The sequence below is a fragment of the Trichosurus vulpecula genome, chromosome 1 (genome assembly GCF_011100635.1).
Source record: "Trichosurus vulpecula isolate mTriVul1 chromosome 1, mTriVul1.pri, whole genome shotgun sequence".
Taxonomy (NCBI): domain Eukaryota; kingdom Metazoa; phylum Chordata; class Mammalia; order Diprotodontia; family Phalangeridae; genus Trichosurus; species Trichosurus vulpecula.
The window spans coordinates 56,612,220-56,632,042 of NC_050573.1; the positions used below are offsets into that span (position 1 = coordinate 56,612,220).

A 19,823-nucleotide genomic window follows, 5' to 3' on the forward strand; every position below is an offset into this window, starting at 1 on the left:
GAGATGCTGTGAAGGTAAAATCAACAGGACTTGGCAATGCGACGGACATGGAGGATTGAGAGGGAGAAGCTGGAGAGTGACACTTAGGTTGTGAGCCTGGGGGAATGGGAGGATGGTGATAACCTTCACAGGAATAGGGAAGTTTGGAAGGGAGGAGGGTTTTGGGGAAAAGATGATTAATTCCATTTTAGACATGTTGAGTTTAAGTTATCAACAGGGCATAGGCAGCTGGAGATGTGATATTGGAGATCAGTAAAGAGATTACAGATGTGTAAATAGATTAGCTGATAACTAAATCCATGAGAGCTAATGAAATCACCAAGTGAAATAGTCTAGAGGGAGAGGTGAAGAGGGCCTGGGACAGAGCCCAGGAGGACATCCACAGTTACGGGTATGACTGGGATAACAGTCCTGTAAAGGAGACTGAGAAAGAGCTATCTGAGAGGCATAAAGAGAACTAGGGGAGAATAGGGTCACAGAAACCTAGAGGCAAGAGAATATCAAGGAGACAAAAAACCGAGTATTTAAGTGCCTATTATGCGAAAAGAATCGTGCTAAATGCTTTACAAAGATTGTGTCATTTGATCAACAATATCAAAGGCTGCAGAGAGGTCAAGAGGACTGAGAAAAGGCCGCTGGATTTGGTGACTGAGGTTGTTTGTAATTTTTGAGAGAGAAGGTTTAGTTGAATGATGGGTGAGATTAGAAGCCAGATTATAAAGAATTGAGGAGAATGAGAGGAGGGGAAATAGAGGCGCCTATTGTAGAAGATTTTCTCAAGGATCACAGACACAAAAGGCAGTAGAAACATGGGACAATAATTAGTGGGGATGGATGGATCCCCGAGGGTTTTTTGAGGATAGGGGAGATATAGGCATGCTTGCGGGAACTAGGGAAGCAGCCAGTAGGTGGGGACAGACTGAGATAAGTGGGGATGGAGATGGCAGTTCAAGCAATCTGTTTGAGAAGATGGGGTGAAATGGGATCACTTGAGCAAACAGAAGGGCCCCCTCATCGTGGGAGACAGGGGTGAAGGAACAGAGCGGCAGAAGGCTTTTGATGTGATATGAGGAGGAGAGAAGGGCGGGGGGGGGGGGGAGGGGGGTGGTGTCAGCAAATGGCCTTGTTTGGTTTTAAGGCCAAGTACTCAGCTGAGAGGGGAAGCTACAGGAGGACTGGGGAGGAATTAAAAAGGTGTGTAAGAGCTGCCATGTTAAGTAGGATAATGAGTTGGAAGGTATAGTAGAATTGGCCCCAGCAGTGAGGGCCCAATTGTCTAAAAGACTAGCTGGACAATCAAGCCTCCCCGAGTTTAGCAAGGTTAGCCTTTGAAGAGCAGACTGGGATGTGCTAGGCACCTGGTGGAGACCTTATGGTTGACAGGAACTGCTAGAAATTGTCTTTGGTTAGATAGCTTTTGAGAATGAGGAGTTACCTCCATGTTATGACAAGTTATCAGGAGGTTAACACATTTTTGTAGCACTTCGCAGCTTACGAAATATTTTCCTTGCCATGGCCTTGTGGGGTTACTAGTATGAGCAATGCACTCTTATAGATGGAGAAACAAAAGCTTAGAGAGGATCAATGACTCACTGACTAGGTGCTACAGCCAGGAAGTGTCAAATAACTCGGGTCTTCTGATCCCAATGCTATGTTCTTTCCACTACATCATGCTGACTCCATTTTTCATTCTATTTTTAATGAGAGGAAATTAAGACTAAGAGGAGTTTAAAAACTTTCCCATTATCTCCCAAATGGAATCAATAAATCAATCACTGGGCATTTAGAAATACACTATGTGGCAAGCATTGCACATACAACTACAAAGAATAAAATAATCTATTCTCAAAGACCATAAATTCTAATGGGGAAGACAAGTATATATATAAATATATACAATATATACATATGTGTGTGTGTGAATAAATACAAAGTAGTGAAATGCAAGGTAATTAGGGAAGGATGTCAACTAGAAGTGGAAAAGGAATTAGGAAAGGCTTCATGCCTTCCCACTGTGATTATCTCCATTTTCTCCTGTGTATATATATATATATATATATTTTTTTTTTGTACATAGTTGTTTTCATATCATCTAGTCCATTAGTTTGTGAGCTTCTTAAAGGCAGGGGCTGTTTTGTCTTTCTTTGAATGCCTAGTGCTTAGCATAGACCCCAGCATACAGTAGGCATTTGATTATGTGTTGACATGATTTTAAACTGCCAAATTAAAGAGACTGGTGTGGTTGGTACTGACACTAGAAAAGGTAACCCTGGGTGGATGGGGAGACTTTCCTTCATGGCGGTATTGTTTCTCAGATAATTAATGTCTGTGGACCAAAAGTAATTTCTCTGCACAACTCCTTTCAGTTATCAGTAGATGTATGCCCTGTCAGTGATACAGCCCCATGTAGGGCTAGTTATAATTACTGTTATCTTTGTCCTAGGGACTTATATTCCTTAATTTTACTACAAAAAGAGGATGAAGAAGGTAAACGGCACCTTTTAAAAAATCCACTACAGCGATACAACCACTAAGGAACCTGTGTATTTTTTTAGGGACAAATGACACCTATGCTTGGCAGAGATGTCAGCTCCTCTATGAAGCCTTTTTATCCCTTGAACTATAAGTGATCTCTTCCCACCCTTTGTCCTCAAATACCAGAGCATTTTGTTCCCCTCTCATGCACTCATCAGTCTACTTTTTCTTGTAATGAAATGCATTGTAAAGTATTCCCACTCCCTCCCCACCAGGCTATGAGCTCCTTGAGGGCAGGGATCAGGATTCTGCACACAGTAAATACTTAATATTTGATGAATAAATTAGAAGAGTCAGAACTAGAAGGAACTAAGCCATCTCTCGTTTTAGAGATAAAACTAAGGACCAGATGTTCAGTGAAAGGTTATAGAGTGTGTGTGTGTGTGTGTGTGTGTTTAACATCAGCAGCTTAAAATTTTGACCTACTAAAAAGTACCTTAGTATTTCAACAAATTTGTGATTTCGTCTATATGCATATGGGCAGCAGAGTACGGGTGAAATCATTGGATTTTAAGTCAGAGAATCTTGAATCTTCACTTCTGTCACTTAGAACAACTAACTTCTTTCTGGGCCTCAATTTCCTTATTCATAAAATCAATGGATTAGATCCCAGGATCTCTAGAATTCCAAAGAAGCAGTGCGGTGCAGTGTAAATAATTCTGGATTGAGAATTTGATAACCTGAACTCAATCACTGACTACTGATGGGATCTGGGGAGGCTGTTGAACTCCTTGGGATCCCAGTTTCTCCATCTGTCAAGTGAAGGAGTCAGACTAGATGACCTCCAAAGGTCCTTTCCAGCTCTAATGCTATGACACTTCTATTCAAACCTATCCTGTTAAGTCATGAATTACAATCGCAATACTCTTTCAGCCTGTTATCACTGATTCTTAGTATATGACCAGTCTCAATCTCCTTTTCTAATCATCAATTTTTTTAGAATATAGTCTCCTCGTTTTATGCCTTGATTGATATTGCTAACCAGAGGATTTTAAATGTTATGTCTGTGGCTGAATCTAGGAATCTTAAGTGCCCTTAAAATGAATCATATATGATCTTATATGGTCAGTCAATAAACATTTATTAAGCACCTACTGTGTACCAGGCACTGTGCTAGGCACTTTACAAATATTATTACCTCATTCTATCCTCACAGCAACCCTATGAGGTAGTGCTATTATCTCTGTTTTATAGCTGTGGAAATCGAGGACGACTGAGGTCAAATGACATGGTAAGGGTCACACAACTAGTGTCTGAAACCAGATATGAACTTGTCTTTCTGACTCTAGGCCCAGCATTGCGCAACCTAGTTGGGGGAGAGAAACATAAGATATAAGGAGTATGGATATGTGTGGGGGTGGGAAGTTATAAAAAGCTTTGAATGGCAAACGGATGATTTTATATTTATATTTGATCCTGCGGCTGATAGGGCACCAATGAATTTACTGAGCAGGACAGTGACACCATCAGGTCTATGCTTTAGGAAGATCACTATGATAACTGAATGGAGATGGACTGGAGTGGAGTAAGCCCCGGGGGCAGGCAAACCTACCAAAAGAAGAGGATCCAGGAAAAGAGAGTGAGAAGGACCGGTCCCATGGTAGGGACAGAACCAGGAAAGAGTCCTGAAAATTTAAGAGAAGCAGGAGGCACCTTGTTGTAAGGGAGCCTTGAAAGGCTGCTTTGTCTTCCTGCATCATTTTTTTTTTTCAGTAAAGAAACAATCAACAGAGCAAGTTGTAGATTTATTGACTGAAGATAAACACTGAGAGTGACAGAACACCATATTGGAAGTCAGTCTGCCATGATAAATCATTTATTAAAACCCTTTTTGTTCCCTCCTCATATTTCACTCAGGATACCCTCAGTATGAGAGTAGATCACGCTCGCTGGGATTTTGTAGAGATGGGAAAGTAGGGGTATGGGTCAGTCCTCATTGATACCCTCCTGATTAACTTTTTGATAGAAAGACTATTTTTCCAATGTTATCTTTTCCACTTTCAGATATATTAAAAAGTGATCCTTTAATGCTTTCAACATTCTGTTGTCTCCAGTGTGCTCCAGCCACCCCTTTGGCCATTTCTACTTCCTCATATAATATCCCAGGAACTCCCATGTTAGAATTAAAATATGGCATCACTACTGTTGAAAAGTTTGTGGTAGAAATGCTGGCAAATCTGTAAATAGGATTACAGATTTAGGGTTGGATGGGCCCTTCCAGGTCATCAACCCCTAACCTCATATTTTAGAAATGAAGTGAGGCTCAGAGTCACCAAACCAGTAAATATCTGGGCTAAGATTCAAACGTAGATGTTTCTGACTCCAAGTTCAGCACTACTTATGAGGCACTAGGTGGTAGAGAGGATAGAGTGCTGGGTCTGCATTTAGGAAGTCTTCTGGGTACTGTGCAATGTGCTAGGAATATAAATATAAGCGAATAGTATAGCTCCTACCCTTAGTGAACTTATATTCTACCTAGGAAAGATAATATCTGGAAGGGTGGAGGGGGAAGGATAAACCTGCTAGTAAGGAAGTGAAGAAGTCCAGAGAGTAAGGCAAGCCCAGAATAACAAAAAGCTTCTATTCTGACATAGTTTATCTGTGGAGTCTCACCTTAGAGTTGTCTTTGAAAGGTTCGAGGAATGTGGACTCTGCAATGTACACGTGGTTGACACAGATGTAAACAGCACATTTCATCAGTGTTCACCAATGGAACTTAATTTGTTTTTAAATGCATTTATTGAATACTGTGATTAAGGGCACTATGTTTATTCAAAAAATAAAGAAAACTAAAACTCACCTGAGATTAATTTGTTAAATTCACTATAAACTTTACTTAAAATACAAACTTTAAAAACGAGGCACAAAATACCAATCTGGGGGAGACATTAGGGTGTGCTTTGGCACCCCCTCATATATAAGCCTATAGTGGCTGGGCTCACGGACAGTCTTTCTCAAGCTCATGACTGCTCAGTTTTGGCATACATTTAAATTCTCAGCAGCTTCAGACATATGAGGCTGCTATCTGGGTTATGTGGGCTTGTACTTGGTAGTTTCTACCAATTAGTTTATGGATGAAACACATTATCTCATTTATCCTGTTTTTTTCACGGTCGGTGATCTGCCCAGTGCAAGTGCTAATAATTATACTGACATGATCTTGAAGAAGCTACTGTTACATTAATATGGGGAAAGCAAGGGAAAAGGCCTGAACAGTTAGGAAAAAGTTACAAAACTGCTGTTAAACTTTTACAGGTAATTTAAGAGATTATGAGCAGTTATGATCATTTTCAAGGAAAACTATTAACTCAAAGTACAAACAAAAAGGATTACTTTGATACATTAGGATTTATACACAAGGGTTATATATGCTATACTTAATCCCTGCTTCTTTTACACAGAAAGATCATCTCCCAAAATAGAGGTTGCAGGGGCAAATTCAACACACATACAATAAATAATTAATATAAATAACCTGCAATAAATAACCAAATAATCTACAAAGGGGCACCATATCCTTTGTCACTTAATCTTACAGGTAAAAGCAGAAATTCAGACACCAGACACACCTCAGCCATGAGGAGGGTCCCTGTAGTCACATGAGGCACTGGCCTGGAAAAGGCCAGCCAGAACAAACATAAACAAATGTATGTTGTCTAATTTCAGTGGGGCCCTCACTGCTCTAAGGCAATTCTCCATCCCATTCCCCAGTCTCCCTATCTTGTTCAGTGGCTGGATCCCATTAAGCAGCGTAATAACTTCAACCCTCCTTCTAGAGAGGGCCAGTTTGCCCCTTCTTCAGTGCTGTCCACCGCTGGAGGCTCATTGCATTATTGCCAGACCTAGCATAGACACCCATTTAGCTTCAGTCTTTGTGCAGCTCGGATCCTCAAACTCAGGGGATCCACCAGCATCTCCAGAGGCAGGGACTGGAAGCTATTGTCTTTGGTCCTTCAATTTCAAAGAGGACCAACAACATCATGATGCTGAGGGTCAGGGTACAGTGTGCTTGACTGTGGCTGATCAGTCCAATATGAGTTTGAAAGCTCCCCCACAGGTCGGGAAAAAGCACTCTGTTAGAACACTTGGGATGGAGATGTCTCTAGATTTGTGCGGCTCACATTTCCTTTGTGCCACTGGGATTCTGCTTTTCTCTTGGAGTACAGAGCCTTCTTTGAGGCGGACACGCCATACTGGGCAATCCTGTGCCAGCATCTCCCATGTCTCACCATCAGAGAAACCTTGAGATTGGACTCATACTATTTGTTCTGACCACTGTGTGAGCACTTGCCTTGTTCAAGTTTTCCGTAACAGTCCTTTAGGTAAGAGTGCATTTGGCAATTGGATTACGTGACCAGCCTAGAGCTGAACTCTCTGCAGCAGAGTTTGAATGCTTGGGAGTTTGGCTGGATAGAGGACCTCAGTGTCCAGAATCTTATCTTGCCCAGCGATCTTTAGAATCCTCCTAAGACAATTCAAATGGAAGCAATTCAGTTTCCTGGCATGGCACTGGTAGACTGTCCAGGTTTCATAGGCATACAACAATGAAGTCAGTACAACGGCTCTGCAAACCTTCAATCTGGTAGGCAGTCTAATACCTCTTCTCTCCCACACTGTCTTTTGGAGCCTCCCAAATGCTGAGGATCCTCTTTGCGGATGAAGGACAAACAATGACAATGGCCAGCTCTGGCCATTCGGGCATCAACCTCATCATCTATGTGGACATCCCTGGAAAGGACACTACCAAGGTAAGTGAACTTATCCACAGCATTCAAAATTTCTCCATTTGCTGTAACCAGCAGTTCCGTGTACGGATGGTGTGGTGCTGGCTGATGGAAAACCTTTGTTTTCTTGGTACTGGTTGTCAGACCAAAATTAGCACAAACAGCAGAGAATCAATCCGCACTCTGTTGCATCTCAGCCTCAGAGGCTGCACTGAGTGCACAATCACCTGCCAACAAAAAGTCATGAACCAACTTACTCTCCACTTTGGTCTTGGCTTTCATCCTTTTTGAGTTAAAGCTGTAGTATGTACAGCAGCCACACCCTGGTAAAACCTTCTCGGCAGACAGGCTAAACCAGGTTGAGGGTAAGTGACAGGCCTCAAACCTGTCCGTGAGCAAGAGGGAATGGGCGATGAGCACAATTTGTTCCAATGGACATGAAGGCAGCTGAAGCAGATGCTGTGAAGTACTTAGAGCTCATTTAGACACTACACCCTGGGGCCGTTGTCTTTTTTCTTGCCATTGGACTTTGATGACTCTGATAACATTGATGATGTAGGCTGACATCTACAGGCCACCACCCCAGCAATGGTGGGTCAATCTAGTGGTCGGTTTACAGAGGCTGAGTCTCTCTATACTTAAGCTATCCTGATTATTGGATAGATGTTATCTGTCACCAGCACCCTTCCTGAAGCCTTTCTAACTTGAGTCTCTTTGGCACGGCCTTTGAGAATCCAGGTTCCTTCCCAGGGTTCAATGAACTATTGAGGTTCGGCACCCACAAAAATTTACAAAAGAGGCTCCATCCAAAACACAAGTGAATTCCTGATTCTCCTGAGAGGTTAATTCAATTTCCCTAATTCTCACCTGGTATACACACATAAATATCTGATCTAGTTTAAGCAAAGCATAATTAAGAAGGTAAATGCAGTGGGGGAAAATCAATATATTTCTGAATCAAATGTGAGAATAACCTACCAAGGTGGGTCAAACGTTAGAGCTGGAGAGGACCTAAATGACGCTCTACTCTAATCCCTTTATTTTTTAGATGAGAAAACTAAGGGTAGGAGATTTACCCAAAATTCTACAGTGAATAAACAGTCCTACAGAAGTACAATATTATTATACAGTGGGGGAATGTGGTGGGTACTAACTCTAGTTTATAGATGAACAAAGTCCTCTGATGAAGAACAGTTGACATCTTTCAAGATACATAATTTCTGTTCTCCACTAAAGATCTCCTTAGGTGCCTCCTTGTGCTAAGGAGGTGACCCTACATTCTTGATATAAACTCTAAAATGCCCTACTAAATTAGAAAGGTACCAAATTTAGACCCAGAAACAGACTGCTTGCCTCACTAGAGACTTAAGTACCAGGGGTGGTTTGGGGTTTTGGGTTTGTTTTTTTTTTCTAAAGCAATTCAAGAATACTACTTACCAATATGTGCAGGGGGGATATTTGCACTGTTGAAGGGAATACCCATATGACAAAATATACTAAATGTACTAAAGTGTGATTCATAATCTAAATGTCTATTAATAGGCTGTTTTTAAAAGGGCTGTATTGTACCTGACTCCCCACCCCACCCCTCAAGTTCAACTTAATTCAAACGAAGGAAGCCTAAGGGAAGACACCTAGAAAAAAAAATAAGGTTACAAACACTTAACTAACTTACACTGTACACTTCTCTAGTGATGTCATTCATGTCAACAGCAAAGACAGCTTCCTTGGCACCGATAAATAAGGTGTCAGTTTCTTTATTCACTAAGAGTGTTGAAAAATTGGAGAATCCTGATTTTCCAAATTCTTTGCTATCACCTAGAACAATAAAATACAAAGGGTGTTTCCATTTAGAATTCCCCAATGAGATGAAAATTCAAAAGAATGAGTTACTGATTTTTTCTCCTAAATCAGCATCCTATTTAAAAAGTCCATTTCTGACAGAAGGCACACTTGAACTCTGTCTTCTATTGCCAGTTCTGCAGACAGCAACTGAAAATCATTACTGATTGTGGAGAGCTTCACTTTGAAAAGAAATTCCTGCCAAAACATGATAAATGACTATAAGTGCAAAGCCGAAAAGAGCTGTGAAAAATGGACAAGAAGACTCCAAATGTGCTTTCCCTTTATTAGTATTTTGAAAGGTTATATATGACAAGTTTAGTCCAAAAAAGAAATATGAACTCAAAATAAAAAATATTTTTCTCTTAGCTGTTATTGCACTTGCCATTTAAAAAAGATGACTGCCCTCATTTTTCAGTTTCTACCCATGCCTTTACTATTTTCCATATTTTCTTACTGGATCTGTTATCTATGCAGAAACACATCATTTAAAAATATACTTTTGTCCTCTCAAGAATTTCTTGTTCTGATGAATACAGGTATGCTTTATTTTAAAGAAAACTGATATGAAAATCACATATAAAACAAATTATGGTATTATAATCTCAAAATTATCTTCCTTAATAAACAGGTTTCTTAAGTAAGTATTCTGCTGAAATTAAACATTTGTTTTCAAATTATCAATTATTTGACAAAGAATAAGAGAAACAACTTGGTATCAAAATATTAATCATTAGTAAGAGGAGGCAGCTCAGTCTGATGGAGAGAATGCTGCCCTTGGAGTTATAAAGGCCTGGTTCTGAATCCCGTTCCTGACTCCTACCAGCTAGATGACTCACTTTTTTCATCTATAAATTGGAGATAATAACACCTGCTATAAACTTCACAGTGTTATCACAGGGCATTATGTGCCATTACATAAACATAAACTGTTGTAATTACCAATTGAAAATCAATTTGGAATGGGATAATCCCTAAATTTATTATGTAAATCCCAAGGGTGTCAGAATAGGAAAGGTCTTAACAAGAATGACCAGGGCTGGACAGGTCCTAATAAAAGAGAACACAGAATGTTAGTGACAGGTCCTTAGAGTTTAGAACATCATAGCAGGAAGGACCCTGCGAAGGAAGGGAAGAAGCATTTATTAAGCACCCACTTTGTGTTTGGCACTGTGTTAAGTGCTTTGCTCCTTAAAACAACCCTGGGCAGTGAGTGCTATTTTTATCACCATTTTATAAGTAAGAAAACTGAAGCAAACAGGTTAAATGACAAGTGTCCGAGGCCACATTAGAACTCAGGTCTCCCTGACTCCAATCCTAGTACTCTATCCACTGCATCACCTGGCTACCTCTAGGTCCCGGATCATCTAATCCAAATTCTTCACTTTACAGATGGAGATGATAAGGTCAAGAAAGGTCAAACAGATTTCAATGGAAAAGTTGGATTCATTTTATAAAAATTGCCTTCACATTTTATGTATCAGGAGCAGTTCTGAAGGGTGAAGTGAGGCATGCTGGTATAATCTAAGTCTGGCCAGCCCTCCCTAACTTCTGAGGTCAGCTTGCTTGAGCAACAGGTATGATGATTAGAAATGGGAGGTGATACAGGTGTGCCCCTTTTAAGAAAACTCCACATATGAAAACTCAAACTTATAAACAAAAACATTAGAGGACAATTCACCATGCCAAAGAATGTATTAGGAAAATTAAAACTTTCCTAGTTTAAGCTTAGCTTGGCTGCTGAACAAGTTGTCTTACTTTCTCTGGAAAATCCCTGCACTATTCATGTCCACCTCACAGGGCTGTTGTGAGGAGAGCACTTTGTAAGAAGTGCTACAAAAATGAAGTTACTGCCCTTTGTCAAATTTCACTATTCGTGGGTAAAGAACTAGAATGGGTCCCTGGGAAAAGGGCCTGGGGTGGGGGGTGTGGGAAGAATAGCCTAACTCTGAAAATAATCAGCATGTAAAAAAAAACAACCTAAAACACTGTTAGCCTTAGCAGGTTATATAATAAGATCTCACTAATTTGAAGGTGAAAGTGAAGGTGAAAATTTTTAAGCAAAAAATTATTTTTTGAAGAGGAGTTTTTATATTTCTTTATGTAAGAAGAGTAACTTTAACTCTTAATAGTATTACTGAATAAGACATTCTGCCAAGCTCACTTTAATGAAAAGAGATTTATCTGTAATTGGCATCATCACTTGCATATAGTAATAATCCATCAAATCTGTTCAGTAGGTGAAACATACTTCCCTGCATCCTGTTTAACACTATGTAATTACAGAAATTTTGAACATCAAATCCAACTCCCCTATTTTAAAGATAAGGAAAACTAAGGCCCAAAGAACCCAAATGACTACTTTGTCTCCTAAGATCACAGGATTTTAGACATGGAAGAGATTTTAAGATATCACCAATCTAGTGAAAGGCCCTTAATTTTACAGATGAGGAAGCCGAGGCCCAGAGAGGTTAAATGATTTGCCCAAACTTGCAGGATCTTAGGATTTCAGAACTGATCTTAGACATCATTTCATTCAACACCGCCCCCCCGCCAAGACATTAAAAAGATTTATTGATGCCTTTTGTTTTCGTATCAGCGGCCATGTCCCCTACCCCACCCCTTACCCTCTTGCCCATAAAATGATCCTTTTTTTAATAACAAAGAAAAATAGCTAAAACAAAGCCGCCTGGCACAGTGACTGCACCTAAGGGCGCCTGCAGTACTCCTTACTAGTAGCTGCCCACCTTTCTGCCCAAATGAATGACGTGTGTTTCACCTTCATCCCTTGCTTTTAGAGATGAGAAAACTGGGGCCCAGAGGGATGGAGGGCCGGGCTCGAGGACATGGAGCATGTGAATGACAGAGCCCGTTGATGGAAGCTGTCTGGCTCTTCCTGCTACTCTACTGCTAAATAACTCAGTGGCAGGAGCGAAGGGCAGGTCCCTAGATTCAAACATAGAGAACATCTAAGCCATCTGCATACACAGCTCCACGGTCTTTACCTCCAGCAGGAGCAGTCCAAGTGGTAACGGCTGGAGGTGCCCTCTGCCCGCACTGGACAGCGCCAGGACATACTGGAAGTGGCGCACCTGCTGATCTGCCTCAACCCCCTCGTTTAACTAGTCCAACAATGATTACTTCGTGATAAAGAAGGCCTGAGCTACAAGCAGGTCACTTACTTTGATGCTTTACGGTTTTTCTGGGAATGCAGTTAAGAAGAGATGCTTCCATCTGCTGGAGTAATTCACAGAACGCGAAGGAAAGGACAGCAGTCCAAACGTTCATTTTCAAACGTCCAGCTCCAACGAAACTTCCCCGGACTTTGACCTTGGACCGTGACTATCCTGTCAAAATCTCAAAAGCAGACATACGGCAATCGTAACTACTTCTATAAAGTTGAGAGCAATGGAAAACAGTCCTCTTGCTCCCCCACTTCCTCTGAAAATAATTGCTTTTAGCGACATTCGTCAGATGTGCCCTAAAAACCGAAAGCAGGTTTAAACGATGGCCTTGCACAAATCCTCTGACAAAGGCATCCTCCGGGCACAATTAAGAACCTCGATAGAGACACTGGATTTAGACCTCTTCATCAAACAGCTATCCGGCTGTTGTAAATTTGTTTTTGTCTCGAAACGGCATCTTTTGGCAAACGCAGAGCAGCCTCTTGCCAGAATCCTTCTTGTATTCATTCAGTGGGGCCTGTTCATCAATTTGACACAACTATCCAACTGCGAGAGCTGCTATAAAGATCAAATCTAATTCACTTCAACAAGCACTGATGAAGCCCCTTACGTGGTAGGTACTAGGGATACAAAGACAAAAGTGAAATAGTCCCTGCTTTCGGGGAGTTTGTGGGGGTTGAAGGCAGGGGAAAATCACTACAAAATGGACACCAAAATGCAGATATCAAGTCTACCCAAGGTAACTCGGAGAGGAATGGAGCTAGGGAGGGAGGAGCTGGGAACAGCGTCACTGCTGAGAGGTAGTCCTCGAGCTCTGCTCTGACGACCCGAGAAGGCTCAGAGTCTAGGGCAAGAGGCAACAGGGGAATGCACTTCAGATGCTGGAGGGTACAGGGGTGCCACTTATGCAAAGGCGAAAGTGGCAGGAGATGGAATGTTGTGTGCAGGGAACAGCCAGCTGAGCAGTGTGACAGGAGTAATGTGAAATTACACTGAGAAGGTGGGGAGAGCTTTGTATCTGACTCAGTGAGGATGGAACAATGGCTAGGAAGAAAAATCCCAACCTCCTCACCCAGGCATTCGGGGCTTCCACCCATCGCTATTCTTCTTTACAGACCTCCTGCTCAATAACCCCTGAAGGTCCCTGGGCCTCGGTGGGCATGCCAGTCTCGCAGAAGGGTCTCTCCTTGGCTCTCCCTGTCCACTGCCCAAAATGCCACCTCCTAATACCAGTGCCCAGAGATAACCACTCTCTCTTCTGAACAGACACAACACTTTTAACTGGTCTTAGCACCTACATTTATACTCCAGTGGGTGTGTTATAATTCGATGCAGTTCAAAAGACCGCTAAGTCTGAGGCACAGAGCAGCTGGGGGACACAGGACTGGAGAGGGCTAGACCTGGAGTCCAGAAGACCTAAATTCGAATTCAGCCTCAGACACTCACAAGCTGCGTGATCCTGGGCAGGTCATTCAAACTCTCAGCCTCAGTTTCCTCATCTGTAAAATGGGAATATTAGTAACACCTACCTCCCAGGGCAGTTGTGAGGACCAAGTGAGATAGCTGTGAGAGTGACCGGTAGTGGTGATGGGCACACCGCAGGCACTATATATATATATATATATATATATATATATATATATATATATATATATATGTATGTATGTTAGTTGCTATCATTGGTGCGAGGGACAGAAAGACAAGACTGAAAAGTCCCGAGCTCCAAGGAACATATCCCTCTCTTGGGGGTAAGATTGCTTAGGAATTAAGGGTCTTACTGAGGAAGATTATTGTGGAACATGAGTGAAGAGTGGGCTGGCGAGGGGAGGTACCAAAGGGGATGTCTTACCATGACTTCCTCCTCTCAATTACACTCAGAGCTCCAGGACAGGAGCTCTCTAAAGCTTCTTGGTATTCTCTACAGTCTCTGGTGCACAGAAGGCCCCCAATAAGTATTTGTTGAATGAATGAATGAGTACATGAAAGCAAAAAGCTAATATAGCCAAGGCAGTGTAGTGTTACAGTGGAAAAGGGCCTCTGCCCCGGGAGGCAGGGCTCTTACAGGTCCTTCCTAGCTCTAGCACTTACGGTTTTAATTTTTAAACAATTATACGTCCAATAAAGTAACAAGAATAATTTTCTTGTGTGGCATATTGCAATCCTCTTCATTACTATATAGTCACGCTGTGTGGGTATATGCTGGGGATGATCTTTTTTATTCGGAAGCAGAATCTATGATTTACAGCTGCCTTGTAATAACCAAAAGAACCATGCTTGCTGCACCTTCAGCAAAATGCTGAATTAAGCACTGCTATATCAGGTCATATGTACCTGAGAGGCAAGACGTGCGTGTGCGTGTGTGTGTGTGAACATACACATACACACACATATTCATGTATGTTCCATTTAATTAGACTCAAGTTGAGCATTCTGCTTGAAAATCTGTCAGTAAATCTTTGACTTGCCCTCTGGTTCCCCTTGAAATTTAAGCCAAAGAAAAACTAGGTTGGTATTAAGGCCAGGGATTGCCTTGCCAAGCCAGAGTTTTCCCTGAAGGGGCATTTCCACCTTTGCACATGTCCAGTTCATTACAAAAGGGCTAATCTCACAGAAGAGCACATCAAAATTTGCCAGGCAGTGTTTCTGTGAGAAACAGAATAAACAGTACAACAGTGAGGATACCTACCCCTGCAACTATAAGATATGGGAGAGGCAGACAATCATTTCTTTGTGGATAAAAAGGGGCAAAAAAAAAAAAACTCTCCTGGATTTTAATCTAAAACAGTACTTCACATTTATTCATAGAGCACTTTACAGAATGCTTGCAGCAGCTCTATGACGAAGGCAGAGCAGAGTCTGGTATCAAAGAACTACAACTGGCAGGAACCTTAAAGATCCTCTAGTCTAGGGAGTCCTTAACTTTTTTGTGTCCTAGACCCTTCTGGGAGTCTGGTGACACCTATGAAATTAATGTTTTTAAAAGTGTTTAAATAAAATATGTAGAGCTACAAAAGAAATTAAATTGAAATATTTGAAATTATTGGACTACAATTATCAGAATTTTTTAAAAAAAAATTCTATCTATCCAACACTGGATCTATTAACAAGAGCAATTTCTGAAGTAGTGATCAGCATAAACAACATTTCAAGACATCACCAATAACTCTAGTGTGATATGAAAATATCTGATTTCTATTGGGAACAAAGTAACAAATACTGCTAATACTATTGTGATTGGCTGCCCTGATTAAAATTTTTTCTACATTTTTTATTACATTTTTTTTCAATGAACAAAAATTGATTTTTCAATCCCTCCCCCTTTTAACCTTTTTAACAAATATTTATAACCTAGCAATACAAATTCTGCTGTTGGCCATGTTCAAAAAAATATGTTTCATTATACACCCTAAGTCCATCTACCGACATTCAAAATTGAAGGAAATTCTGAATTTCTCTTAAGAGGTTAGAAAAATGTAATTTTTTCCCCCTACCCAATCCATCCATGGAGCCCTTGGTTAAGAACCCCTGCTTCAAACCGCTTTTCATTTTATACATAACCAGTGCCCAAAGCCCATTGGTAGGAGACTCTCTCCCTTACAAGTGGACATCGACTACTATTGATTACCAAATCTTGGGCATTCTGGGACTCTTCTGGCATTCAGCATCAAGAGGGAAGATGGCCATTCTAACTTCTGTTGATGAAGAGAAAAGAAAGATTCTGGGAAGAAGCCTACATGAGAACGGGTGGCTGGCACTCCCGTCCCTATCCTTAGCTTGCTACGCTAGAGACTCGGGATAATTTCCCTTTGGGCCAGATCTGAGACTTCCTTTCTCGGTTGAGGTGAGCAGCCTTCCTCCCAAGGGGAGAGCTTTTTCAATCTGCATTGTCCGGTACATATTCTCATACGTATACTTTCCGTGATTTCGGGTTTGCTATCAATTCAGATAAATGGGTTTATTTGCATACACACACACACGTATGTATTTCATTGTGGAACTGGCATCTGGTGGGAAAGGGGTCTTGGATACAGCACTTGGGCCCCTTCTTCCCCCATTAAGAAACAACCACCAGGAGTTTATCTTGAATGTAAAACTCAGCTGCCCGGACTAGTAACATTGTAACATTTAAGGAAGTAGGTAGATATAATTTTAGCCCGGTGGTGCCTCTCTTTGCGGAGAGCAGAGTGGATGGTGGGGGCGGGGCTGGAGGGGTCTCCTCCTGACTCCCTGCGAGCCCCATCTGGGCAGATCTTTGCGGGTGAAGAAGGCAGTGCCCATCTCCACGCAGGGCTGAACCTCGCTGGGGGCCGGGAAGCATCCGTTGAACCGACTTTGGAGCACAGCCCGTACTAATGAATGGGATTTCGCTTTACGAAGTAGGAGGCGCAAGGATTATGACCCCCATTTCATAGAGGGGAAACTGGGGCTTGGAGGCATGAAGTGACTTCCCTCACCCGCGCCTGGCACGTGCCCCAATCCCTCTTTCCCCCAGGCTGTAGGGGCTGCTTCACTCCCTTCCTTCCAACCCTCCTAGAAATTCAGAGGCCTGCGAGGCCCAAAGTCACTCCCGCTCTGCGGGGACAAGGGCTCTTTCCACGCCCTCCTCCGAGCATGTCTGCCAGTCTAAGGGGAACCATGGAAGGCTTCCTGGAGGCGGTGGCACCAGGGCAGGGCCTGGAGGTGGGGGTGGGGAAGAGGTTGGGCCCTGAAGGCTGGTGAGGACCCTAGGCCTGAAGGGGTTAAGGACTTCGTTAACGTCTCCCCAGGTGTGTGTGGGGAGGGCTGTGCTGTCCACTCTCTGGTCCGGACTCACCCCTCTCCTATTGGGAAGGTTCCCTGCAGGTCTAGACGCTCCTGCCGCCTCAGTGACCCGACCCTCGCAGGGGCGCTGTGTAGACCTCTGCGGCAGGGTAAGAGGGCGGTTGGGGGGAGTCCGCCCACGTGACTGCCACGTGCTGGGCGCCTCCCTCCCAACCGAGCATGCGCCAAGGTCCCCCCCCCCCCCCCCGCCCCCGTGAGGGCTGTGGCCCGAGCACCCTGAATCCCAGGTATAGAGCAAGCAGGGTCCATACAGACCTCGAGGCCCAACCTCTGTCATTTTACAGAAGAGTAAACTGAGGCCCAGAGAGAGAAAAGGTCCTGCCCAAGGTCACACAAAGGTGAGTGGTAGTTAATGCACAGGACCTAGGGTACCCGAGTCAATTATTCTGTGTTCCATGTACCAAGGGCCCTCCCGGCTCTGACATCCTGTGTTCCAAGGGCCCTCCCAGCTATAAGGTTCTGTGTCCTAAGGGCCCTCCAAGCTCTGACAGCCTGGGTTCTAAGGGCCCTCCCGGCTCTGGCATTCTGTGTTCTAAGGGCCCTCCCGGCTCTGGCATTATGTGTTCTAAGACCCTCTGCTCTGACATCCTGTGCTCTAAGGACCCTCCCAGCCCTGACATTCTGTGTCCTAAGGGCTGTTTCAGTCCCGACATTGTAAAAGCCCTACATTTGTTGGTAAGAGAGAGGAAAGATTGACAGCAGCACAGGGCACTTATCTTGGAAGAACTAGACCTCCCAAGGGGAATAAGAATGCAGGGAATCTGGATGCAGTCAGGTGAAAAGTGAAGGGGCAGGGCTGGACTAGCTGAACTATTGAAACATCTCAAATTCCCAGAAACAATCCTCTGTGGACAGTATTGTAGTAATTTTACAACTGCGGTGTGGTAACTGCGGTGCTCACCTATTAGACTTTCTGTGAGCCTTGAAGAAGTAAATGCGAAGTGGGAAATTAGAACGGCCATTTATGTATATACATTGCTTTATGGTTACATCTAATTCCATAGATCCTTGTTTGATTCCAGTGCCAACCCTGTTATCCTCATCTTACTGAGGAAACAGGTTCAGAGGTTTAGTCATGTGCCCAGGGTCACCAAATCAGAGCCTTGAGTTCAACGAAAGCATTATGTTAGTAAATAGATGCTAGATCCTGTTAGATCAGTTAGGAGATCTGGGTTCAAGTACTAACTGCCACTGACTCATTTGACCTTGAATCACTTAGCCTCAGTTTCCTCATCCGTAAAATGGGGGCATGAGACCCCGGAGATCCCTGCCAGGTGCAACATTCCACAGATCTCTTAAGTCCGGTGTTTGTGCTTTATCTCAAAGTACCTGTGGAAAGACTACAATTCCATAACTACAAATAATTTTTTGCTAGTTTGCTAATGAATTACAAAATTGATGGGGGGGTGCTCCAAGAGATTCCTCCAACAGCCAGAAGGCTAGTTTATGAGCCTTAGTAGCAGACATTGATACAGCACCTTCTAGTTACAGAGTACTGCCCTTGTGTGGATTATCTCATTTGTTCCTTCCAGTACCCTGTGCCGTGGGTAAGGCATAAAGTGTCAGTATTATTAGAAGTGTAAACTGATGCTCAACAATGTTTAGCCTTCTCCAAAATCCTACAGCTTAACCTAAACAGGCCAGGGTCTCCCACTGCATCATGGGTCATCTCCAGTCACCCTGATGAATCTGGGTCAGTGGACCTGGGTAGCTCTGGAAGAGAAAGTGAGGCTGGTGACCTTGCACAGCCCTCCATCCCTCAAATCAAAGTCAGCTGCAAATCATGTCATCATTTCCCTGATGCCATGGTCCTCTTCAAGAATGAAGGACAAACACAACAGCTAAGTGGTGGAGATTTCACACTCGGGTCTTGTGCTTCTCCTCTCTTGGATTAGTTTGTTAAGCCAGGAGCTCTCTCTTTGACACATAACCCTTAGAAATGAGTTGAACAGTGGAGGTGGGTAGTGGTGAGTGGAGCAGTAAAGGGGATTGACAGCCTTTTAACTAAAACATTTTAGAGCTAGAAATGAATTCAGAACACAGTGGCACAGGGAAGGTCTTAGTGATCATTTAGCCCAACTCTCCCATTAGACAGATAAGGAAACTGAGATGAAGTGACTTGTTCAAATCAGAGAAAACTGCTCTGGTGGCCTGCCTCCATTTATACAGAAGCACAAACGTTGTCACAGAATAGCACCTTATTTTTATAAACCATGGAAGCAACCTCAGAAATCATCCATAGACATATTCCAAGACATGCTTTACTTGTGCTTTTTGTGACTGGATCACAGGTGGAATAATTGGGAAACTTGATTGTGATTGTTCAGGGGAAAATAACAGCAAAGATTCAGAGGGTTCCTTCTTGCAGCCATGTGTTGTGGTTTTGACTAATGGAAGCCTTCATAGGCCTTTCAGTCTAGACCTCTAACTGAAGCACCTCATCACTCCACGGTCTGAAGCCTCTCCCCAGGGCCAGCCCCTTTCCTTGCTGGGAAGCTGTCACTGAAGGTCTTTTCCTCAACCACTGAGTTTAAAAGTGCCTCCTGATCATTTTCCCACTTGGTACCAGTTCTGTCCCAGGCAGTCTTATTTTTCTTCCACACATTACTCTCCAAATATTATTTAAAGAAGCCAGATTCCATTTGTCTGTACCCCAAAATGTGCTGCTTTCCCCAAAATTGGTCCATTTCACAAATTCATAATTGAAACCATTGGA

The 19,823-nt window shown here is 42.8% G+C and overlaps 1 protein-coding gene across 1 annotated transcript in view; it reads right to left on the reverse strand.

Moving 5' to 3' along the window:
• LOC118843036 (semaphorin-4E-like) overlaps positions 1-17,258 on the reverse strand; it is a 52,700-nt gene extending 35,442 nt beyond the window's left edge. The window contains exons 1-3 of the mRNA XM_036750423.1: positions 17,100-17,258; positions 12,284-12,458; positions 8,935-9,077 (exon numbers count right to left, since the gene is read on the reverse strand). Coding sequence (XP_036606318.1) covers positions 8,935-9,077; positions 12,284-12,389 — 249 coding nt within the window. The 5' untranslated portion in view covers positions 12,390-12,458; positions 17,100-17,258. The remainder of the gene's footprint in view (positions 1-8,934; positions 9,078-12,283; positions 12,459-17,099) is intronic.
• Positions 17,259-19,823: the final 2,565 nt, after the last annotated feature.